We start from the raw sequence: 25179 nt of genomic DNA on the forward strand, positions 1-25179 counted from the left end.
CACTACGTTCTCCATAATGGGAAGGGGTTTGGATGCTGGACAGCAGGAAAAAGGATGGTGTCCGCCACATGGGGAAAGATTCAAAATACCCTGAATGACAAGCTATGGATGAGCTTTCTTTTTGTTGTTTTTAGTAATCCATTATTAAAATATCCATGACAAGAAACAGGCAGATCAAATTATCCCGCAAGTACCAAGCCAGCTTCCCTGTTCTCTCGTTTATCTGTCTCAGCTGATGGAAACCATAGTTGGTCCTGCTGGGGATGTTTTCAGGTTGAAAGAGGATGTAGTACATCTCGATTGCTCTCTGAGATGTAAGCTCAAGGGATTTTTTAAGTGCATCTCTTCCTGGCAGAGGCATCTAAGTCTTAGCCTGTAGAAGTTGATCTGTGGTTGAAATTATTGGCGCTCCCCCTCTGTCCCACAGTGCCATTCTGTTGTGAAATCCATCCAGGCACAGAAGACTGCATGGTAAAGTCTGTTCTTCAGCACCTCTTGGTGGCTGGGAATCTTCTAGGAATTTCTTTCAAGTGTTCTGTCGAGGACTTCTACGACATTAGAAACTGAAGATAGAAAAGAATTGCTTGCCTTTTGTCTATGTCTCAACACCCATGAAATAAAAAATAAGTTTTTTGCTTACACGTTCAGGCTTAAAAGGGATAGCAAGGTGTTCTCTCTAGTAGTCTAGTGAATGTCTTCTCCGCCTGAGGACAGTTAAATGCAAGTTCATTTAACTCTTTAAGAGTCTGAATGGTGCGGTCAGAACAGCTAATTCAGAAGCCTCACTTTGGGGAACACTCATCTGAATTCAGTATATTGCCGTCCTAGTAGTCAAGGAGAGTGTTAGAGCCGTTTTCCAATCTGTCTCCTCACTGCGTTGTTTATCCTGTAGAATAAACAGACTGTCACCAGGACCTGAGATCTTACTTGGATTTGGCTCACATTTTCAATTCCTTTCTCCACCACAGTCTTTCACCATTGACCCTTAAAGAGAGCCAGCAGTGTCTGACCTGCATGTTTCCTCTATTTCTTCTATTTTTTTTATAAGCACTCAAAATAATTTCTTAAGGTCCCGTCCACCTTTTTAATATTAGTAAAATAATTGTGAAATAATTAAAAGGTAGTAAGTAATAAAAGAAGCTGCCAAGGACCTGTATGATGCTCAAATTGAGCCAATTTCAGAACAGCTATTAACTGATTGTCCCCTCTGACCTTTCTCTTGTCTCTGGTTTTGAAATCTCTGAGCATGTGGGTGTTTGAAATCTACCACATGCAAGAAGGCTGTTCGTCCAGCCACAGTGAAGTGGAAAGCATACTAGTCTTGCAATCAGAAGATTGCAAGGTCCAAAGTTAACTCTTCTAGTAATGTGTCCCTGGGCAAGCTGGTTGGCTTCTCTGAGCCTGTATTTCCTCTTAAAATGGAGCATCATGCCACAACCCGAAGGTGGTTAGTGAGAATTAAGTGCACTACAAATGTGAAATTTCGGACGTATTTGTTGGTGAAATCATTATCTATTCACATGGAACCAGGCCTCTAGCTCAGAATTTTGGTATCTTCCAAGAACCATAGGCTCTCCCTTCATCCAAAAAGTTTAGAATTCCAGCCACAAGGTTAATGGTTATAAAAGACCACTCTTTTCCCAGAACACAGCAGGCAGAGCCTTGCTAATCTTCTGGGCCCTGTCTCCCTCCAGGAAGGCTACGGCATTGGGGACGACGAATATTCCTGTGCATACGATGGCTGCCGGCAGCTGATTTGGTACAACGCCAGAAGTAAGCCTCACCTACACCCATGCTGGAAAGAAGGTATCATTCGTCTCCATCATGAATTTATCTGCTAGGTTAAGACTTCTGGCAGTGATGAGGCATCTGTTATGTTAGGCTTTGAAATTTTTTTTTTTTAAGATATTATTTTTCCTTTTTCTCCCAAAGGCCCCCCACCCCCATCGTTGTGTATTTTTGGATGTGGGTCCTTCTAGTTTTGGCATGTGGAATGCTGCCTCAGCATGGCTTGATGAGCAGTGCCATGTTGGCGCCCAGGATCTGAACCCGGGAAACCCTGGGCCACCGGAGCAGAGCACTTGAACTTAACCACTGAGCCACGGGGCAGGCCCCTAGGCTTTGAAATGTTTTAATGGAAGACGATTAAATGTGAAAAGGGATATTAGCCTTTGTATCCCCTGCCTTGGATGTGAACAGTATCCTCCGGATAAGCTCACCTCTGATGGAGCCCTTCTTTTAGTAAAAACATTTCAGACTGTAAAATTCTTAATTTAGTGGGAAAATGATAAGATTAATATGAATTCTAGTTTCCTCTCTGGGTATATGTTTTAAATTAAAGCAGCCATGGAGATACTGAAGACACTAAAATCGTAATGCCAGTGAAATGAGATTATTTTCAGAGACCGGATGGCTGTGGAATAGGTACTATTCAGTGGCCACATTCTGGGCCCCTCTAGAGCAGCTTTTAAGGATAATTTGAGCACTTTCAGCCTGAAACATGTCTACACAGCCTCCAGTCTCCTGACATCAGGCTTGGGATGCTTCAGAGCCCGAGACTGCCAGGACTCTCAATCATGGCTCCAGGATTTTTAGCAGAAATGTATCTTATCAACAGCATGATCTTTTTTCCCCATTCAATTTTTGTTGCATCTAGTTTACAGTGTCCAAGGCCCTAGACCCAAAAAAAAATTTATTAATGAAAGAGACAAGTGGCAAAGGTAGAACCACACAGTTGGTTTGTTAACACTTAAGACCAAAGGATTTAAAGTTTTTGAGTCTTTTCACCTCCAACTAAATACAGTGAAAATAGGACTTCCTTGCCACGGTACCATTCCACTGGAGGGTGGTATGCTCAGAGGGCCTCCTGGTGCCCACACCTCATCCTGAAGACGTAAAGTCATATGGCAAGGAATGGAACCTCTGGACAGATTTTATTCCCCACATCAGAGCTAGATGGAGGATACAGCTCCAAGTGTCCCTCTCTCAGTTTTCTGCCCGAGCAGCATTATAAATGTAAACTGAATTTTCAGGCATGTTAAGAGAGCAGGAATGTGACCACTACCATGAGAGGACAGCTCCTCTTAATTAACTAAATATCTAGTGTGGGAAAGGAAAAAACCTGAAAAGCCAACATTAGCCCTCATTTTAATGGCATGCAGGTTCTTAAAGGAACATACAGCTTCTTTAGGGGCCGGTCCGGTGGCATAGTGGTTGAGTTCGCACGTTCTGCTTCTCAGCAGCCCGGGGTTCACCGGTTCGGATCCCGGGTGCGGACATGGCACCGCTTTAAGGAAGAGGCACTGTCAGCAAAGACTGTTTTGTTTTGTTTTTAAATCCCTTGTAATTCCTCCATCCAAAGATTTTTTTTTTAAAACACTTAAAATTTGATGTATATATTTTTGTTGTTGTTACACTTAATATGCCTTGGACATCTTTCCAGGTTATTAAATAGCATTATTTTAAATGGCTTTTTCAGTATTTCATTATATAATTGTACTCTATTAATCAGTCCTCAAGGTTGGACAGTTACATTTTTGCCTTTCAAAATTATTCTTATAGGGGCCAGCCCGATGGCATAGTGGTTAAGTTTGTGCACTCTGCTTCAGTAGCTGGGGGTTCACCAGCTGGGATCTCGGACACGGACCTATGCACTGCTTATCAAGCCATGCTGGGGCAGGTGTCCCACATATGAAATAGAGGAAGATGGGCATGAATGTTAGCTCAGGGCTAAGCTTCCTCAAAAAAATTAAAAAGGAGGTCATGAAAGAAAAATGAAGTTGTTATTATAAAGAAGTATTATAAATCATTCTTGATTTTCTCAGGATAAATCCTTAGAAGTAAACCTTCTCTGGCAAGAGGGATACAGAGTTTCAACAGTTTGGTTATATATTGCCAGATTTTCTTCCACCAGCACTGAATGTCCGTTTTTCTTGTCATCACTGTAATTTCATTTGTTTACCTTCAATAGTTTAAAAAGCAAAAATTTTATGAGTAAAGATGAATGCTTTTTGTTTTTTTTTTTTAAAAAAAACTTGTTTTTGGGCAGTTGTTAGAGAGTTTTAACTCTCACCAGAGAGGCAAAGAAACACATGATTTTGATCTTACCATATTTTACTGATCCCAAAATACACATTTTTTTCCACATTTGAGCATCTTTGAAATTGAGATGCATCTTACAATCGTGGCTTGTCATAGATTCATTGGCAGCATTTTCTTAATGGTACATTAAAATATTGGTACGAAGAGGTCAATCGGATCAGTTGCAGAAGCAGCAAGAAAGGTGAACATGTCGAATACCTGGCCGCAGATCCAGACTTAATACAGTGACTTAGAACCCTTGAGACGCTTGGCAGCATCCTGGTAGTATACGCCCTGGCCTAACAGTGTTTCTCTTTACCCTCTAGGAGACACAGTAGGATTTCTGTTAGACTTGGATGAAAAGCAAATGATCTTCTTTTTAAACGGCAACCAGCTGCCTCCTGAGAATCAAGTCTTTTCATCTACTGTGTAAGTAGCTCTTCTCAGTCAAAAATTTGAGTCGATCCATGGAATGTACTTTTCTCCAGAAAAACACTTTGTCTATTTATGTAGTCAGTCGTGATGAGAAAGCATGTTGAGTAATTGGGGACCCATTTGATCATCCCTAAAACCATCCCAAAGTTTGATGTAGGAAGACAAGGGCAGGATATTCTCTGGTTCACGGTCCGTCTATGTTAGTGAGCAGAATCTGTCACCCTTCCTTTCTGCTAGGGTACGACTCATTCCGACTTTCTGAAGACCACTTTGTTTATAAGCTTTACTTTGTTTTTATTAATTCTCTTGACCTTTGTGCTCATTTTTCTTTGTAGATCTGGATTTTTTGCTGCAGCTAGTTTCATGTCATATCAACAATGTGAGTTCAATTTTGGAGCAAAACCATTCAAATATCCACCATCTACGAAATTTAGCACTTTTAATGACTATGCCTTCCTAACAGCTGAAGAGAAAATCATTTTACCAAGGTAAGGAATCTGCTTAAGCAATCTCCAGACTTTCACGTGCATCCTGTGAGAAATTAAAACAATTTTTAACACTCTTTTTTCAACTTTTTACAAATCATTTTGAAAACGTTAGTAAAATGGATGAATTCCTAGGAAATAGAAATTACTAAACCAGATCCCAGAAGAGAGTTAAACAAACCAATTATTATTATAAAATTAATTGAAAAAAATTAAGAGCTATGTCCCCAAAAAGCACCAGCTCCCGCTGGTCTCCCAGGGGCTCTCCACCAAATCTTCAGGTAACAGGCAACTTCATTGCTGTTTAAAATGCTACAGAACCCAGAGAGAAAGAGGACTTCCAAATTATTTTTATGAGCTAAATAACATTGGTATAAAAATCAGATAGTGTAACACATACACATAAAAAAACCCTGCACACTAACTTCCCTTGGATGTCAGTGTAAAAATCATAAATATTAGGAGATCAAGTGCATCTTTTAACAGGCTTGGGTTTAATGAAACAGACTTCTTGTTGGGTTTTAGCTACATGTCATAGATGCCAACACTGTTCTACAGCCATTAGGAAATGCCACCTTGGATAAAATTTTACAGCCCTTATTTGCCAAAAACCATGATTGGCATTAATTGTCTCATTGGATGAATGCCTGCTTTTCTTCCTGATGAGATGAACACGGTCTGTTCCGTAAGCTAGGAGAGACTGCAGCTGCTTCCTGCTAATTCCTTCAAGGTGGAGCTTGTTTCACTATGTAAGCCAAAGTTTATGCTTTTTAGCAAAGCAGCTTCCTGGGCCTGTGTGAGGAAGGTCTTCCTGTTAGTGACGGTACGTGTGTTATGTCAGTGAGAGTCTCTTTCAGCGGTCAGGGAGACCACAAGGGCCATGGCGTAGCCAGTGCTAGGTCATTGTGCCCCTGACGGTATCTATACCCTAATACTGTAATCCCAGTCCTGTTTTGGCTCAGAAAGTAGGTCTGGAAACAGGCCTTCTGGGCTGTGCTTCACCTTGGACTCAGTGTCTCAAGGCTTGAGAGTGGCTCAGCAGTCTCCAGATGAACTAGAAAATGTCACATAGTAACAGCAGCATTGCCTGCAGCAGCTGAACCTCCGTTAGATCCCAAGAACGAAGAGCCGCTTATATCCCTCTGTGGTTCCTCCCTAGAATGTCCCTTCAGCTGGTCTTGTGCCCGACAGAGATTCGGAACCTTAAATTCCTCTTGGTGAGAGTCTGAAGCAACACCTGTCTCGTCTGTCATACCTCATTCCTTTTTTATTTAGCCTGTCTTCTTGGAAGCAGCCCACAAAGAAGCCTGCCTTCTCACATACACCCTGAAAGGGACACCTGACCCATCTGAGAGTTCCTTGGAGGCTGGCCTTGGTTAAAACTGCTTCAGCATTTAACCGCCCCTGCAGAAGTAAACTTTCCAAAAGGCAGGTGGCAGTAGGCATCAGTGGTCCGAAAGTCTCCTTTTACGGGCAGCTTTTAGGTACTCTCTTTGCACCACATCCATTCAGCGCCCAAAGGGCAGCCTACCCTGAGTTAGAGCAGCGGAGCTGCAGGCTAGGGCAATCCTCTGCTGCTCTGGACTCTGTTGTCCTGACAGTGACACCATGATAGGGGCTGTCGGTGCCGAATTGAGTGGCCTCCTTAATACCAGCCCCCTGTTGGTTGGTGCCTTGCCCCCTTGACATTCCAGTTGCACGTAATTACAAATTGTCACATTGTGCGAACATGCCTAAGACCATTTTCTATGCCATTAGTATTTTCGGCCCATGCTCCAAAAGCTTATATTCGGGGACACTCTCTTACTCATTGGAGTAGTATTCCTTGCTGGCTTCAGGGGAGACCATGGCCTTGTTACTACCTGGGATTTCATAAATTGTTCTATTTTGTGTGTACTCTCTGTCTCTAACTCTTCTCCTTTCATTCGTTTGTTTTTTTCTTCTTAGCCTTTTTATTATAGAAAACAAAATACACAAAAAAGAAAAAAGAATAGAACAGTGAAGCACCATATACCCACCTCTCAGCTACAGTAGTCGTTCACTCACAGCCACATGCTTCTCTGAGCATCTTCCCTTATCTCTGTTAGTAGCTCCATGATGACGGTAATTCCAGTTTCCGTGGCCTTAATCCTAGGACATCCTTGACACTCTGCCATTCCCACATCCTATCCCTCAGCAAATCCTGTGGGCTTTGCCTTCAGAATATATCCTAAATCCAGCTACTTCATAGCACCCTCACTGCTACCCCCATGCTCCAAGCCTCCATCATTTTCACCTGGATTATTTGTGCCCGCCCTCTAACTAGTCTCCCTAGTCCTACTTTGACCCCCGTTCAGTCTGTTCAACCCAGCCTCCAGAATACTTTCGTTACAACTTTAATCAGCTCACACACTTCTTTGCTCAAAACACTCTAGTGGCTTCCCATTTCATTTAAGGTAAAAACTTAAATCCTAATAGTGACCTACCAGGCCCTAAAAGATTTGTCTCCTCCTCTCCTCCATTACTTTTCTGACCTTATCTCCTACCCTCTCCCATTTGCTCATGGTCCTTTAGCCTTCTTACTGCTCCTAAAACATAGCATTATAACCTCAGGGCCTTTGCACTTGCTGTGCCTGCTCCTAGAATCGTCCAGTGTGTGTTTTCCAACACCACTAGGCAATTAACTTAATTCTGACACTATCTACCTGGAGATAGCATTAGATCCCACTTAAGGGCTCAGTCCTACAAGACTGACCCCTACACTTCAGACGTCAATCAAAAGTCCAGGTTGTCACCTGTGCTTCTGACCCACCAGCTATGGATGGAGGGTTCTAACAGCTCCCTCCTCAGGTTCCATTAATCTAGAGTGGCTCACAGAACTCAGGAAAACAGTTTACCTACTAGTTTACTGGTCTAATAAAAGGATATAATTCAGGACAGCCAGATAGAAGAGATGCATAGGGCAAGGTGTGAGGAAAGGCCACAGAGCTTCATGCCCTCTCAGAGCACACCACTCTCCCCTCCTCTCCACGTGGTCACCCTCCCGGAAGCTATCTGAACCCCATTCTTTTGGGTTTTTATGGAGGTTTTATTACATAGGCTTGATTGATTAAATCATTGGCCATTGGGAGTTGAACTCAATCTCCAGCCCCTATCCCTCCAGGGAAGTTGAGGAAGGGAATACTGAAAGTTCCAGCCCTCTAATCACAGGGTTGGTTCCCTTGGCAACCAGCCCCATCCTTAGGTTACCTAGGGACAGTCCAAAAGTCGCCTCATTAACATAACAAAAGACCTTTGTAGCTCTCATTGCTTAGGAACTTTCAGGGGTGTTTGGACCTCTGTGCCTAAGACTAAATAAATATTCATTATAAATCTCGGTATCACAAATAGTCTCTCTCCAGATACCTACAAGGCCCACTCTGTCACTCTCTTCACGTCTTTACTCAAATGTCACCTTAGCAAGACTTCCCCTGGCCGCTATATTTAGAATTGTAACTCCTGCCCTCCTATGCTTCTCCCTGCTTTATTTTTCCTCATACGGCTCATCAGCATTTCCCGTTCTCTGTATTTGCCTTTTTGATCTGTTTTCTTGTCTGTCTGCCCCACTGCAGTGTAAGCTCTCTGAAGCCAGGGATACTTTTTCATCTTCTCTTCACTGCCCCATCTCCAGGGCTTGAGACACTGCCTGGCACGGAGTGAGGCCTTAAGTAATTGGATGACTGTTTCCTGTTTCTCTTGCCCATCCATCAGAGCTGTTGTACCTTAAGCAGAGCACTTCCGCCTGTCTGCCTTTTCATTTCTTGCTGAGTGAAAGTAGAATGCGACAGTTCTAACCTGACTGGACTGCCACAGAGTCTACGATATGCTATCATAAACACCTGGAAATTGTATAAAAACTTGTGTGTGTGCATTTTTCTTGGGAAAAGCCCTATGCTTTTCATCAAAATCTCTGAAATGTGTGGCTTAAAAGTTTAAAATTTGCTGTAAAATAGAAAGAGCACCAGATTAAGAACCAAAAGATTTGAATTTGATTCCTGAATCTGTTTCCTATATGTGACCTTATGCAAATCATTTCCTTTGTCTGTGACCTTATGCAAATCATTTCCTTGAACTATTTCTTTGTCTGTAAAATGGGAATGACTATGCCTCCTTCCTTTCAAATGGAATCAAAGGATTTCAGATCCTTGAGAGATTGAAGTGAGACATGGTATGTGAAAGCCCAGCCGAAGCTTAAGGAATCTGTAGTGTACGTCGCACGTTCGGAGCGTCGATAGGGCATTTCCTGTGTGTCACTGCTGACAGGCTCCATTGGTCGGTTGACAAACTGTTTTCTGCTCAGGCACAGGCGTCTCGCTCTGTTGAAGCAAGTCAGCATCCGGGAAAACTGCTGCTCCCTGTGTTGCGATGAGGTCGCAGACACACAGTTGAAGCCATGTGGACACAGGTACGAGGGTTTGTGTGATCATTTCCTGTTCTGTGCATTATATTCCTTCTGTTCTGGGATTGCTTTTAGAGTGTTACCAGTTGCATAGCTCTTCATCGAGGTTTATTATATCTAAAGTGGGCTGAATGAGGGATTAGAGTTTGCCAAGTAGTGTGTGGCTGTCTTCCAGAAAGTACCTGAAACAGAAGCTGCTTGATGTGCAAGGCCTGTGTTTTTGTTTTATTTTGTTTACTCAATACTATGTTTTCAGTACACTTTTCATTTCACAAAATGTAAACGCTTTCATGCTATTTGTGAGCTCTTGGGCAATCCCTTTTAGTTTTAGAGTCTCCTCATTTACACTCCTAACCATTGAGAAGTCAGCACCTCCCTGCCATCTAACCAAATTTCACTTGTATGAGATGAACTCAAGAGGGCAGCCTGGATCCTGTAGAACAGTGTCTTAACATCAGCACGAGTAGCAAGTAAGACAGTCCCCAGGAAGGCCGTCCCAACCAAGGTTAGAAAGGGGAAAAGTTCAGCAGTGTGCTGGCTCTGGGCATGTGTGCTGACTGTACGTGAGCAATACCCATGCTGATGTTCCAGGCCAGCTCCCTATAATTCATCACATCCCATACCCTGCCTTGCTCTTATTTGTGACATAGCTTTAGCCACCAGGTCTGGGGGTCTAGAGCCTGGAGTGATGGACCCCAGTTTGTCACCCCCAAGTATTGACTCAGCCTGAGCCCCTGACTCTGCCTTGCCATCTTTTGAAACGGGTTGTTATCTAATTGGCTGTTAAGGGCAGTGCCTGCAATGTATCTCATATCACCATTAGCTATACTAGTCTCCCTTCTGAAAGAAAGGCACAGTGCCTCCAGCTGTGGTCACTCCTTGGTAGCAACTCTGCAGCCCAGAATTCTCAGTTTGAGCACCTTTGGAGGTTTTAATCATTAGGGCCTCAGAGGGAGATGCAGAGTTTTAAAAAAGTTAGATATCTTGATGCCTGCTTTGATCTTCATTTCAGAGAGAATGCTAAAATCCCGAACAGCAGGATCTGGTCTTATTCAGCTTTGACCCCTCTGGCCCTTCTAAGTGGTTTTGCACACAAGGAGAGCTCATGAATGAGGGCTGAAATCTTAAAACTTAGAACGAGGTATTTTAAGCGTGGTCACAATCTCCATAGTAGATATATCAAAAACAGGGTTAGAAGAGGAATTAAAAGAATTATGAGAAAATTTAGCTCAACTTTCAGCAGCAACAACAATTTTAAAAGGGTAGGTGTAAAGAAAGGATGTCTGGATAAACTGAGTGACCTAAGCCGACCCCTAGAAGAGATTGAAAATCTAAACATTCCCATTACCGTAGAAGAAGGGAAGATGATTTTTAAAGCTATGTTTGTCTCCCTTGCCCAAAGCAGTGAGCCCAGTGGGTTTCACAGGTGGATTCTTTCAAACCTTCAGGGGATAGATTCTAATTAAGACTACTCCAGACAACAGAGAAAATAGGAAAACCACAATATTCTTTTTCCAAAGCCTTCATGAAAATCATACTAAAAGCTGATAAAACATCTGAAAAAAAAACTTATGATCATAAATCTAAAAATCCTAAATAAATTATTAGCCAACTGGACCCAGCAACCCAACCAAGTGGGGCTTATCTCAGGAGTGCAAGGATGGTACAATATCGGAAATCTATTCATACCATTTACTCAAATAGACCAGTGCAAGGAGGTGCAGGGAATTAACACTTTCTCCAAAAATGCTGAAAAGACATTTGGTAAAATGTAATATGCATTCCTAATGGATAGAATACTGCAAAACAGAAATGGATGGAGGGAAGAAAACTATGACTTTCATCATATAAGCTAAGGCAGTTAGACAAGAGAGAGAAAAGAGGGATTAAAATTGGAAAGGGAAGCAAAATCATCATTTGGAAACGATAGATCGTATCCAGGAGAATTGGCTGAAAACCCTTTAGATTGTTGTGACAACTGAATAAACTAATTGGTTATTAAAAAACAGTAGCTCTTCTGTGTATGAATAGCAACCAATTAGAACATGTAATTGAAGATCCCTTTTATAGCAGTCCAAAAAAAAAGGCTGTCTAAGAATATATACCAAGAAATATGTGGTGCCTGTATGAAGAGAACTTTTAAACTCCCAGGGAGGGGCCAGCCCAGTGGCGCAGGGGTTAAATGCACACGTTCCACTTTGGCGGCCTGGGGTTTGTTGGTTCGAATGGCAAGCTGTGGTAGGCGTCCCACATATAAAGTAGAGGAAGATGGGCATGCATGTTACCTCAGGGCCAGTCGTCCTCAGCGAAAAGAGGATTGGCCGATGTTAGCTTAGGGCTAGTCTTCCTCAAAAAAAAAAAAATACTCCCAAGGATTCTAACAGAAGACTTGAATCAATGGATGTACTCTTGGAAGGGAAACTTAGTACTGTAAAGTGGACAGTTTTCCCTAAACTCTAAGTTTAATTTGGTCCATATAAAAAGGGCAACATGAATTTTTTTTTCTGAAAATAAAAATGCTAATTTAAAAGTTAATATGTGGGCTGGGGCTGGCCCTGTGGCCGAGTGGTTAAGTTTGCGCGCTCCGCTGCAGGCGGCCCAGTGTTTCGTTGGTTCGAATCCTGGGCACAGACGTGGCACTGCTCATCAAACCACGCTGAGGCAACGTCCCACATGCCACAACTAGAAGGACCCACAATGAAGAATATACAACTATGTACCGGGGGGCTTTGGGGAGAAAAAGGAAAAAATAAAATCTTTAAAAAAAACAAAAAAGTTAATATGTGGGGCTGCCCCGTGGCCAAGTGGTTAAGTTCGAGCGCTCCACTTCAGCGGCCCAGGGTTTCCCCCCTTGGGATCCTGGGCGCGGACATAGCACTGCTCATCAGGCCATGTTGAGGCGGCGTCCCACATGCCACAACTAGAAGGACCCACAACTAAAAGTATACGACTATCTACTAGGGGGGATTTGGGGAGAAAAAAAAAAGATTAGCAAGTTGTTAGCTCAGGTTCCAATCTTAAAAAAAAAAAAAAAAGTTAGTATGTACCAGGGCAAGAAAATTCTGAAAAGAAGAGTTACGGAGAAGACCAACTCAACCTACCGCATCTTAAAATATACTATAGTAAATGTGAATAGTTTGGTCACGGTATATGAAAAGAATGATAGAACAATGGAGCAGAATAGAAGCCCAGAAATAGAACTAATTACAAATGAAAATTTAACATATGATAGAGCCACTGTGTCAAATCTATTGTGAAAGATGGACTATTTGCAAATGATATTGGGATAAATGGCTAGCTATCTGGGAAAAAATAGCATTGTATCTCTACCTGCATAGGCACATCTGCATGTATATGCTGTGTACATAAAGACTTGCTGGAAGAACACACGTGAACTTTTACCTTATTCCTCAAGAGAGGAAGATTGAGGATCAGGCATAAGAGGGAGACTTATTGTTTGTTTATATATTTACTTCATTTTTTAGCCATGTGTAATTACTACCATATCCATTAACAGGTGTGTTAACATTTTTGATTGAGTCCGCAGGTCATCAGTTTGACCTCTGGAACGTTAACCTAACTGGCATTTCTGTCTTTCTCCTCAGTGACCTGTGCATGGATTGTGCCTTGCAACTGGAGACCTGCCCATTGTGTCGTAAAGAAATAGTGTCTAGAGTCAGACAGATTTCTCATATTTCATGACACACGTGAAGAGGAATCATGGACTTCTTTCTACTTGATTCCAGCCAATGTTGAAAAGAAAAACAAAGAAAAAATAATCTCAAATCAGTTGTACGCACATTGAAACTTATAGCCATGGCCAGATTTTATGCTAAAAATGGTAGTTTGTCAAAGACAAAATTCTCTTAGAATCTAACCCAACTTGCCAGCCCTGAGAAATTCCTTTTAAGGCCAAGGAAAGCTAAATGCTAACAGCTAGGCCTGTGGTCCTTCCATGAACAACAGTGGGAGACAGAGCCCTCCTGAGTACCGGAGCCACACCGGAGTTCTCCACGTTGGGTTCATTTGATTGTTTCACACAGGATGTTTTGTCTCATATTCTAAAGTTTTTATTTTGGGCAGAAGTCATTATGGAGAAGTAAATGACGGCGTTTCTGGGTTCAGCGTAACTTCCCATTGGTCAGAGAGACACCGGTGTGTTAAGCATGGATATTGCACTGCAAGACTTGAATCTATTAAACTAGAATCACACAGGTTGATACTACAAGCAACATGGAGGGCCTGAAAGAAAGTGCACAGACTGTAGAAAAAAACCCAAATTTTTGATATTTCACTGATTCCAAAGAACATTCTAGTTTTTTTTAACTACAAAAAATTGGTGGTATTTTCACATTCATGGTGTTTCTATCCAATTTCAGTACCCACATTTTGTGAGGAAAAATGTTTTAACAATGCAGGAGGAATTCTTAAATTAATTGCAATGTTAGACTGGAGAAAATTTGGTATTTAAGGTATTTTTAAGGTATCATCAAATCAGGCTTTTTGTTTTTTGTTAAAAAAATTTTTTTTAATCAGTATTGTTTTTGGAAGTAATATACTTTGAAACTCTTGAACTAATAGTCTCAAAAACTCTTAGAGGACAGTCTGAGAGCACGAATTCCTATTGTTTCAAATAAATACATGTTTTTGAATAGTAAATTCAATCATGGATTGTTGACTATGTCTTCATCAAACGTGTTAATCCCTCTCAGGGTCTCTGGTGAAGACCTTCAAGAGTTTGGTTTTTTCTCCCAGAAAATTGGAAGGTAGAATTGTAAATTCATAGAACTTATTTTATAATGTTGTACCTCAGCAGCTGCCTTTCAATTGATGCCAAGTCCTTACTGAGTTTATACTTGAATAGTAAATATGTCTTCTGAGTTTTACAGTGTCTTAAACTCAATGCACATTTCTTCTTCCTTTCCCACCCTTTCTTGTTTGTAGTTCGTTAAATCATCCTATTTCAGAGCTGATTTCCTTCCTGGCCGTACTTGTTGGGGTGCTGGATTTTTTCCATGTCTTTAGTCTTCCGTAAATTCAAATATATATATAAATATAAATATATATATATATGTTCTCCTTTAGCTTGTGGTGAATATAGTAATTTGCATTGAAGAAATAAAACATTTGTTGCCTTTTTTGACTAAGATTTCACAACTTTCATTGGTGCCTGCTGCTGAGGTCTTAAGACGTACTCAGATGTAAGAGCTACTTTCCAGGGTAGGAGAGAATCAAGTATTAGAATGAAGAAGCGAGGTTCATCACTTATTCATCTAGCAGGTCTTCATGGAGCACCTAACGTGTATTGATACAGATAATCCATAACCAATCTATAAATCCAAATTGCCTTGAGTTTATTATGAGGCAGATCTGAGGACCATCTAGCCTGGGAGAGTCTTTTTCACAGAGGAAGGGAGCACTCCGAAGAAGTAGGGGTGTACAGAGTGGTTATATACTGTCAAGGAGCAAGTATCGCGTAGGATTGGAATATCCCTTTTGCAATAGAGACCAGATTGCTTTGCTGGCACAGCAGTTGGGTGAACACACGGGTCTGTCATCTCATGGTGGGTGGTCACAAGGTGAGCGCAGCAGGTCTGCAGTCAATCCCTAGCCGAGGGAGAGATGCTTCTCCTTAAGGAAATGCCCACATGGGGAGTTACATCCTTATCTTTAAGGGCATTGTTCTTGTCTCTGGCACGCAGTAAATGGCACGCAGTAAATACTTAAAGCAGATGTATAATGCATGCTCAAGGGCCACCACTTCAGCCCTTTTGGAAAAAGTGAGTTCAGGCCGAATAGTTTTACACCAAATGGCTTCCTCATATACTCCAGTATCCTATTGCTTGTCATTTATTTATCATGTGTTCTGGGCATTTTGCCTATGTGTTATACAAAACATCTGTTCATGGTGTTTACATCTGGCAGTGGGGCAAAGACAATATATTTTTATTCATTATAATAAATCGTCGGTGCCCTGAAAGAAAAGAATAGGGTGCTATGAGAGAATGAGGGGGACCTAATTTAGATGGGGAGAAGTGGGGGAAACCTCACTGTGGAAGTGAAATTAGTAGAAACTTAAAGGAGGAAGTAGGAGTTAGGGATATAGCAAGGCAGAGAGACAGTACAAGCTTCTAGGGCTGAGTAGCTAGGTGAACACAGCATTATGGGCAAAGGCCCTAACTAAGGAGGAAAGGAGCTTGGGTGGGCTTCAGAATCTGATGGAAGCCCCTGCAGCTGGTAAGGTAGGAACCGAGTGGTAGAATAGGATGCTCCAGTGTTGGAGAGGTCAGCGGACTGCTCATGAAGGCCATGCTAAGAATTCTGTATTTTAGGCTAAGTGCAATAGAAAGCAAAGGAGTTTAAGCATGGAGGCGTCTTGATAAACAGTTTTAGAAGATGGCTCTGGCTTCTATGTGGAGAATGGAATTGGGGGGGAGGGGGGGCAGTGGAAGCGGCCGCAAGATAGAGGACAAGCAAAAAATGGAAATAAGAGCAATAGGGAGACTTTGAAGTAGTTGTGCAGAGAGGTGAAGGTGATCTGTAAATTCAGTGGAGATAGAGAAAAGGAGGTGGAAAACAGGTAATTAGTAGTCAAAGGAATGCAGGAGCCTATTAGCTTTCTCGAAATCTACCCTGAACTTTGTCCATAAGATGGTCTCTTTTTCCAGTTCTTAACTTCTACACCATAAAACAAGAGGACTTCAATATTAAATTGATTAAATCATTCAGGGTAGGAGTAAAGTTGTAATCTTAGAGCTACTTCAAGGGAAAAACATGTATTCCACATAGAAGAGAAAAACTAGGGACTAGCAAGGTATGTGGAAGCAAGTAAACAGATCTATGTTCTGTACTGCATGTAAGCATTTTAAGAGAAATTGAAAGCTAGGTTTTGACTGCTGATATATTGTACCAGAGAGAAAAACAATTAAGTTACAGCATTTCTCCAATGCTGCAGTCTTTGGAGAAATGCCCCCAGGGTTTCAGCCAAAAGACAAATTTTTTAATGAATTGTCGCCTTTTTTGAATGGTATTGATAGAACAGGGTAAAGTCATGGTGCCATTTGCAGCCAGGAAATGATTCAATCACAGAAACCAAAACAATTTCACTAGCAGAAAATGACTTTTGCATGAATTTCAACCATCTTGAATAAGTATCCATGAAAACAAACTAAGATAAGCAATTTCCAAGATTGTCCATTTTTTGCTATTTATTGACTTAAAACAATTCTTAGTGTTAATGCACAATGAAAGGATGTAAGAAATGATTGTTAATGGAAAATGTGTAACATATTCAAGTAAATTTTCAATTTTTCTACAAAAAGCCCACCATTCTGTTTTCAGCAAAAGAAATCACATTCTCATTTCTAGCAATATTGTTTGACAGCTCAGGGATTGGGGCCTTATATAGCATGAGGGTTATATATATACCCTAGCCTGGAGGCCCACCACACCACTTGTCACCAGAATGCAAGTACTTAACTTCTACGCCCTGGTTTCCTAATCTGTAAAATGGAGAGAATACCTCATAGGGTTTTTTTCTCAGAGTTTCAAGTATTTCGAAAGGACACAGTGTGTTTATGAATGTTGAGCACAGTATCTGGCCTGTGCCTGAATAAACGCTCCCTGTTGATCTTCCTCCCTATTTGTTCTTAGCGCCAGAGACGGTGAAGTATATTAAAGATGGCCACCGATTCTTTGACATTCCTCCCATCTAGAAATGGAGTTTGGTCCCCTCCCCTTAAATCTGGGTGGGCTCTGTGTCTGCTTGACAAGTAGAATTCAGTGGAAGTGATACCGTGCCAATTTCCAGTTCCAGGCAGCTTCCACTTCCTCTCTCTTGAAATATTTGCTCTTGGCCCCGGCTGCCATGGTGTGAGAAAACCCAAGACTCCCTGGGAAACCCTATCTGTAGAGGAAGTGAGACGGCCCACCCTCCTACCTCTGGCCAACATCCACAGCTGACCCGCAGCAGCTAATTTGCCAGCCACGTGAGTGAGCTTCTTGGAAGAGGCTGCTCTAGCCCGGTTCCAGCTGCCCCAACTGACGACAAGTGGAACAGAGACTCACTGTCCCTACCAAGGCCTCCCCAAATTACAGATTAGTGAGCAAAATAATTGTTTTTAGCCAGTAAATTTTCGGGTGGCCTATAACGGCAATAGATAACCAGAACACAGGAAATCGAGTTTCCTCCTCCACTCTGATCCCATATATGACTTAGCGGTAGAAAGGGTGGGCAAGTTCATTTAGTCCAGCAGAAATAAGTGTGGTTTATAGAGAAAGTAGGTCATGAGCAAATTTGCTGAGTTTGCTGTGAGCTGTGTGACCAGTGCTTGACTTAAACAGAACCTGGTCCAGTTATTCAGCAAACCCTTTTAGATGTCTGTCTTCTACTTGGTGCTGAGCAGAGGTAGTACCTCTGAGAATTGATCTCACGCTGGATACAACCATCTCGCGGTAACCGTCTTTAGCTCCACGTTCCACTGCTACCTATTTTATGTCCGTTCAAAGATGTCTGTCAATTCATTAGGGCAGGCCTGCTGACCCTCAGAGCAAACCTAAGACATACCTTAGGTCCCTCTAGACACGTACCACACCTTTGGCCAAAGGTACAATTTAACTGAAGAGACATAATGCCTAGTGGTCCATCTAAGAGAAATCAGATCTAGGGAATCCTTTTGCAAAATTTGGCAGTGTTCGAGGAGCCTTTTCCTGGAGCAAGTTACCTGATCGCGTTGCTCAAAGTGGTCCTGTCGAGTTTTATTTTGCTTAATTAACCAAGACACCAGTTACTGCCGAATATTTATGATATGAATATTATCTTTATTATGCAAATTACAAGACATCCAGGAGAGAGAATAACTGTCTTGCAAGTTAGAGGTCTGCATTACCTGGTTCAAAAGCTAAGGGATTGGCTCTCAAGAGATTTGCAATTTACAGTGTTTTTTTTTTTTAAAGATTTTATTTTTTCATTTTTCTCCCCAAAGCAACCCCCCCCCCCCCGTACATAGTTGCATATTCTTCGTCGTGGGTCCTTCCAGTTGTGTACAGTGCTTTTAAAACCCGCTTTAAACTACTTAATCTTCTTCTTAAACCTTGTAGTTTATCCGCAAGTTGCAAGCGAGGAAACTGAGGCTCTTGGCTTCGACTCCTTGGCGACGGGCGACGTAACCACTACCCCGGGCGTGCTGACCCATGCCCAGCGGCCCCTGGCGACTCCATCCCTCCCTCCCTTCCTCCCCGTCAGTGCCCCGCCCGCGGCGTCGGCAGCGCGCGCCTGTGATTGGCTGTGGGGGCCGCGCGGCGGCGGAAGGGGCTGCGGTGGCCATGGCGACGGGGGCGGGGCGCCGTAACCGACGCCGGGAGCCCGCGGGCGGGGCGGGGCGTGGCGGCGGCGGGAGGCTGAGCCTGGGCCCGCGCGCAGGCGCTACCTGGTGGCCTTGAGCCAGCCGCGGCGTCCGCGGCGACGCCCGCCCGATGCGGGCCGGGGCTCTGCGGGGTAGAGCGGACGCTGCGCCCGGGCCGCGGGCGGGGTAGGGGGCCGACGGCCGCTCGCCCGCGCGCGGTGGACGCGGCGGCGATGGACGCCCTAGAGGAAGAGAGCTTCGCGGTGTCCTTGTGAGTGACGCCGCCCGCGCCCGCAGGCTGCAGGCCGGCGCTGCTGTTCGGCCTCGGCCTCCGCCCCGGATCGGGTGTCTTCGGGGCCTGGGGTCGGGGGTGGCCGCGGCTCCGCCCGGGTCCCGCATCGGTTCTGCCGCTGCTGCGGCCGCGGGGCTCAGGCCCGGGAGGACGGGGTGCGGGGCGGGCGTCGCGCGGCGGTCGGCGTCTCCATCACAGTCCCCCGCCTCCGGTCTTGGTCGTCAGCAGGGCCTGGCGGGTTGGAGCTGCCGGGGCCCGAGCTCGGGTCAGAGGACCCGCCACCACCGCCCCCGGGGACTCCTGGGCCGATTGCCCCCCAGGCCGGACTCTCGCCCGCGCCGGGCTCCCGCTCACAAGCAGATAGGTGTGTGGTGACCGCCACGATGCGTGAGCGGAGCCCGGAGGACGTAGACGCGAGCAGCCTTACGAGGTCCAGTGCCAGCCTTTGCTCCCTTTATTTGTCCCTTGTGTAATTCTTTGTGTCATATCAGGTTTCCTGAAAGTGGAGCCATTCCATTCAACTTGGATGTCATAGATGTGTCAAGTGTGCTCTCTTCTGTTTGGAATTGCTAGATTAGACAGTAACCATTCTGAATTTTTGAAGCTGGGTGATGGGAAGTTCATCTTGCTATTCTTTTTTCTTTTATGCGCGTTTGGAAATGTCGATAATACATTTTTTTAGAAGCGAATTCTTTGAAACAGCGCCTAATCCAGGCATGTTTTTCAGCTCTTCCGCCTCTGATGCAGAATTTGACGCGGTGGTTGGATATTTAGAGGACATTATCATGGGTAAGCTTCCTTCCCACTGCTTGACCTGTGCTCTAGTTCTCAGATCCTTGCTTTTAAGGACACTGAAGTCAATTTGGAGAGTTAATTTTAAGCTGTGTATAATTTTTTAATGTATGCACAAATTAATATAAAGTAAGCCGTACTGTGATTTGTCTTCAAGGCAGATAGCCTGTACTCCTTAAAACCACTGATACCCGGAGATTCAGTCCCCGGAAGGGGCTTATTCAGGTAATGGGGCACCTGCAAGTTATGGGGCTCTTGGGAAAACTGCAGGAAATAGTGACCTACTTTATTTCAGAGAGTAAGAGCAGTTTCAGTTTTTAGATTTGAGTTTTCACATTTTCATGACATAAACCACAGTATAACCATAGCACACACATCCATGGAGAAAAGGTGCCATACGTCAGCTGACTCTGTGTTTTCCTGGGGTCTGAGTTCCTGTCTGTGGATTCATTTTGGCCTCCGTAAGTCCTCCTAAGTAATAAGCAGTAACAGGCACCAAAGGTTTCAGACAAATACGTGGGAGAGAAACACCTGAGTTTGAGAAAATTTTGTCTATTAGCTAAGTTTTCTGAGAATTAGGAGAAGAACACTGTTATTTGGTGTTATTCGCTGTGTTTCTTCTTCTAGTTAGGTTTGAAAATCACTGGCCACGTTTTTGTCCCTGCAGGTCCTGTAAAGATTCGTGCCCTTAGCTCCTGAGTACAGGTGTTTCACCGTTCAGCTCTTGTCCCATGTGGATCTGAGGATTCCTGGGGAACATGGAGGAATACTTTGAGTTCCTTTGCCCTTTGTGGGTACCCTATATGCTGTGGGAAAATGAGTTTTCTGTAAGCCCAGGGTGTTTATCCCAAAGTCTAGGTCATTTGTGAAGCTTTCCTTTTATTTTTGGAAATATTCTATTCTGTTGTTAAAATTCCCTAACATTTAACTGTTAGCTATAAACTGATCTCTTTAGATGAATTTGCATCTAAGTTGCACCAGCAATCCTGTATCATAGGTATTAGGATCATCCTCATTTTCCCCTTGAAGAAACTGGGGCTTAGAGAAACTAAGTAACAGGCCCAAGGTCACACAGGTGCAAGTGGCTGAGGCGGGATTCGAACCCACACAGGCCAGCTTCTGTCAGAGCCCAGACATCTAATCTCTGCACTGTTTCCACCACTCTTGCTGAAATTACATTAAAGTAAGAAAACCATTTCACTCCTTTGTGGAAAAGCAATGTGAGGGAGTTCCCCGGCCGCCCTGTCTTGGGTGAGTTTAAAATGGCCTGGAGGATGGTGGTGATGGTTGCACAGCAATGTGAATGTACTTAATGTCACCAAACCGGATGGTTAAAAATGATTAAGGTGGTAAATTTCAGGTTAGGTATATTTATCACAATTTAAAAAATAATAATAAAAAGGCTGGAATTGGTCTTGTTTCAACATTGGTGTCCCATTTAACACCTGCTTAAAACACCTTTAGCTTTCCCTCTACTAGAGATCGGCCATTGAGAAAGCAGTGCTGCTGACATATAATTCCCGCCTATTTATAAATCCGAATGATTCTTAGTCTCCATTAAAAAGAATAAATTTTTCCTCTTGCGTTTCAGATGACGAGTTCCAGTTATTACAGAGAAATTTCATGGACAAGTACTACCAGGAGTTTGAAGACACGGAAGAGAATAAACTCACCTACACACCTATTTTTAATGAATATGTAAGTGGATTTCTGTGTCTCTTACCAGAGACTAGGATTTCTTTAAAATGTGACTTTAGAATCAAAAGATGTTGAAATTTGCTCAACTTTTAAAATCTGCCGCTAGTGTCCTGCCAGGAATTCTAATTAGAATCTGGTTTGATTCTCATCTCCTGTCGTTTTCCTCCTCACGGTTCCTGGGGCCGTTTTCCAAATGTTTGCTGATTTCATCCCCTTCTGTTTTAAGAGGTGTCTGGCGTTATCACCCTCCTGCTGTCAGTCACCGTGTGCAGCCTCACCACACCTTGCGTTGATAGACTTTCCACCTTTTGGCTTTCACACATTATTTTTTCTACTACATAGTCCAGTTGGGTGTGCCTGAGTGTGAGGTCAAAGTGAAAACCAAGACCAGGATCACTAACTAGATGGTGGCAAAACCAAGGCTAGAACCCGCAAAGCCCAACTCTTAACCCTTGGGTGTGTCCACTGTGCCGAGGCCCCAAGTGGCCTCCTGGAATGACCTCACCTGTCTGAGAGTGGGCTGGAGCCTCCAGGACTCTTACCGTGGAAGCATAGCCCAGTCAGTGAAGTTTCCTCCAGCACAGCCTCAGCTTATAAGTAACCTGTGATTGCTTCTAGCAATTGCTCTTTGCACAGATTCCATCTACCCAGGAGAGAAGGCCCTCTCGCTTCATTCCTCTCTTGTGCCGTGGGGGTGGGAGCCGTGCTGCCCACTGTCCCTGCCACCGTAGACCACTTGCCTTGTTACACTGTAATTGCCTGCTAATAGCTCTCTCCTGCAGGGCCAGGGCATGTCCTCACCGAGGACAGGAGCTGTGTTTCGGTTCTCTTTGGTGTCCCCAGCACTCGGCATGGAGCCTGGCACGTAGAGTAGGCTCTTAGGAAGTGTCTGCAGAGGCTGGAGGACAGGCTTTCTGAAAAGAAGTCTGTTTTTCCTAAAGCGTGGTCTGACCAAGGTCCTTCCCACTGCTGCAGATTTCTTTGGTAGAAAAGTATATTGAAGAACAGCTGGTGGAGCGGATTCCCGGGTTTAACATGGCGGCTTTCACAACAACTCTACAGTAAGTTGAACTTGACTCTGTTTTACCTTTTCCCCCTTCTTCCTTCTTTGCTCTGAAAAAAACATCTTTTTTTTTCAGTGCTTGAACATCAAGATTAGAGCACTTGGTGGCTAGGTCCTGGGTGGGAGGTCCTCAAAACCTTTGGATGAAATCTTGAAGAGGGTCTGTGTCATCATTCATTCATGAAACAGCCATCTTTTCTTTTGCAGGCACCATAAAGATGAGGTGGCTGGGGACATATTCGACATGCTGCTCACCTTTACAGATTTCCTGGCATTTAAAGAAATGTTTCTGGACTACAGAGCAGTAAGTCACTCTTGCCTCTTTAGTTAGCCACATTGAACCACTTAGAAAGTTCCAAGTAGGTATGGTGAGCACCCCCCCAACCCCCCATGCTTCTCCCTTTAGACTGGCCAGTGTCAGTCTGCAGCCAGCGAGGTGTCGGAAGAGGGAGCTGCTGTCCTCCTCTGGCCAGGACCCGGGACCCTGGCTGAGGAATTACATTCCTAAGTTTTGGTGGAACAGGTTCCAGGAACCTCCTAGGCTCCCTAAATAATCAGCACAGAACCACAAAGCGAGTCTAATTGCCTGGCCTTACTTAAAATGCAGGCACCTAACGGGGAGAACACACGTTCTTCACTGAAGAGAGGTGCATCTTTTTAAGAGCACCCGGGGCCGGTGCTGAGCAGAAATGCAGAACAGCCCCCTCCCCTTCCTGGGGCTCCCAGGTCCTCCTCCTGCCTGAGCGCTGCCTCCCTGCGCCAGGGCTGTTCTCAGCTGGAAGGGCGTCTCTTTCCTAGTCCTTGCCTCTTGAAGTGGTTCTTTTCTCTGTAGGAAAAAGAAGGTCGGGGGCTGGACTTAAGTAGCGGTTTAGTGGTGACTTCACTGTGCAAGTCCTCGTCCGTGCCAGCTTCCCAGAACAGTCTGCGGCCCTAGGGCCACCTCCAGCAACAGGGTCTTGCTGAGCGTCACCAGCCCGATAGACTGGGAGAGGCTTCGCTGATGATGACAGAAGAACCACCTTGGAAAGACAGACTGTGTTCTGTAACCAGCTCTTCCTTAATGTTAAGTATTGATGAGTCAAAAAGAAAGTCCCCTGACCCTCCTGGGACTGGTTCTCCTGAAATGCCTTCCTGTGCTCAGTGACCCGAGTCATCCTCCCCGGGTGGACCCTCTCTCAGGCTTGCTCGAGTCGGGCTCCTCTGGAGCAGGCCCAAGCCGGGCCTTCCTCTGGGCCCTTCCCCAGCACACATGTTGCTGTGTCAGCGTTTGCAGGAGCCCACCATCACCAGCCCTGTCTGGCCCACCAGGCTTCTCGTATGTGGCCGAGTTTCGGGCCTGCGGCCTCAGTGGGGTTTCAACTGTTGGGGAGCGTTTATCTAGGGTCTTACTCAAGCCAATGCCCGTCTGGAGATTTCTGAAGCTCCTGCCCTCCCAGCTGGTCCTGGCTGTAGGAATCACCCGAGAGAGTGTCCTTCACCTAAACGCTCCAGGAAAAGCCACTTCCTAGTCTGACATTTGCAGTCTCTATCACTGTCTTCTCCTGGTTCTCCTGTAGTCCCACTGTTTCTAGAATTCTCTTTTAAGCATTTTTGAAAAAGTATTTTTATAGATGAATACTCAGGCTCACCTAGTGGATATAATCTTGGAACTTCCATGATTACCCACTTAAAGATCAAAGTATTATATGCTGTGTGCTTGCTATTCGTGAGTGCTGTGAAAGCAGAAGTGCTTTCCGTGTGGGCGTCCTGGCCTCCTGGGCCCCCACGGACGTGCTGATGCAGGAGGAGACACGGTGGTCCCGTCTTAGAGCATGTTCAGTGTTTGTGCACGTTTGCTTAAACCCTGCCCGTGTCGCTGCTTCCTCAAGTTTTCTTTTGGGCGGGGGCTCTGCAGTTCCTTCCTGTCAGTGTTCATGCCCAGATGACGCTCCGCTGCCCAGCTCAGCACGAGCGGGCGGCAGACAGCTTCACTGCTCCTCTGTCTGCTTTCGTTTAGTGCAACGTTTGACAGACCATTACCGACCAGAAACATGGATGTCACATCTCTAGAAAGAAGAAAAAACATAGTAGTTCCATTCCCAGTACGTACCTTAGATTTTTTTTTTTTTTTAAGTAAAAATAAGAATCTGTCCTGACTTTTCACTTGGCTGTTCTGGTTTTAAAGGATGAGCTGTAGGCTGTGTTTTCCTGTACTAATGTGGCGCTTATTAAATACTTTTGTACCAGGAGTAAAACCGGAGGTGTTTTGCAAGAACCATCGTTCTAAACCATCCCTTCCGTTTCTTTACTTTCGCCGCTGCCATCGGGTGGTCTTTCGAGCCAGAGGCACGCAAATGCCACTCTCCACAATGCCCCCTCTCCCGGCCTTGCTTTCCCTTCTTGCTGCTCTGTAAACGGGGCTGGCCCCTGCAGGCCATGCCTGTGGGCAGTCTGCCTGGTGAGCAAAGGCAGGTGGACGAGTCTAAAGATGAAATCAGGAAAAGTGAACAAGAAGGCAAATGGGTTTGTTCAAAAAGCAAGCAAGCCTGTTGGAGCTTAAGATTAGAGACAGGCTTTCTGATTTCTTTTATAAA

General features: G+C 44.3%; 2 protein-coding genes across 4 annotated transcripts in view; both read left to right on the forward strand.

Moving 5' to 3' along the window:
* RSPRY1 (ring finger and SPRY domain containing 1) overlaps positions 1–14076 on the forward strand; it is a 42809-nt gene extending 28733 nt beyond the window's left edge. For all 3 annotated transcript variants that reach the window (XM_008528009.2, XM_008528011.2, XM_008528010.2), the window contains exons 11-15: positions 1695–1806; positions 4407–4509; positions 4851–5003; positions 9319–9423; positions 13023–14076. In XM_008528009.2, the coding sequence (XP_008526231.1) occupies positions 1695–1806; positions 4407–4509; positions 4851–5003; positions 9319–9423; positions 13023–13119 (570 nt within the window). In that variant the 3' untranslated portion in view covers positions 13120–14076. The remainder of the gene's footprint in view (positions 1–1694; positions 1807–4406; positions 4510–4850; positions 5004–9318; positions 9424–13022) is intronic.
* Positions 14077–18760: 4684 nt separating this feature from the next.
* Positions 18761–24840, forward strand: ARL2BP (ARF like GTPase 2 binding protein). The gene is made up of 6 exons (XM_070611937.1): positions 18761–19032; positions 19781–19842; positions 21437–21543; positions 22519–22604; positions 22814–22910; positions 23439–24840. The coding sequence occupies exons 1-6, from the start codon at positions 18995–18997 to the stop codon at positions 23538–23540; spliced, it is 492 nt and encodes a 163-aa protein (XP_070468038.1). The 5' UTR covers positions 18761–18994; the 3' UTR covers positions 23541–24840.
* The last annotated feature ends 339 nt before the right edge of the window (positions 24841–25179 follow it).

This window comes from Equus przewalskii, chromosome 3 (genome assembly GCF_037783145.1).
Source record: "Equus przewalskii isolate Varuska chromosome 3, EquPr2, whole genome shotgun sequence".
In the NCBI taxonomy this organism is placed as follows: Eukaryota; Metazoa; Chordata; class Mammalia; order Perissodactyla; family Equidae; genus Equus; species Equus przewalskii.

Coding starts and splice junctions, on each gene's coding strand:
- ARL2BP (XM_070611937.1), top strand. CDS start 18,995: ATGGACGCCCTAGAGGAAGAGAGCTTCGCGGTGTCCTT. Junction 22,605..22,813: donor GCTTTCACAACAACTCTACA/GTAAGTTGAACT, acceptor TTTCTTTTGCAG/GCACCATAAAGATGAGGTGG. Junction 22,911..23,438: donor TGTTTCTGGACTACAGAGCA/GTAAGTCACTCT, acceptor TTTTCTCTGTAG/GAAAAAGAAGGTCGGGGGCT.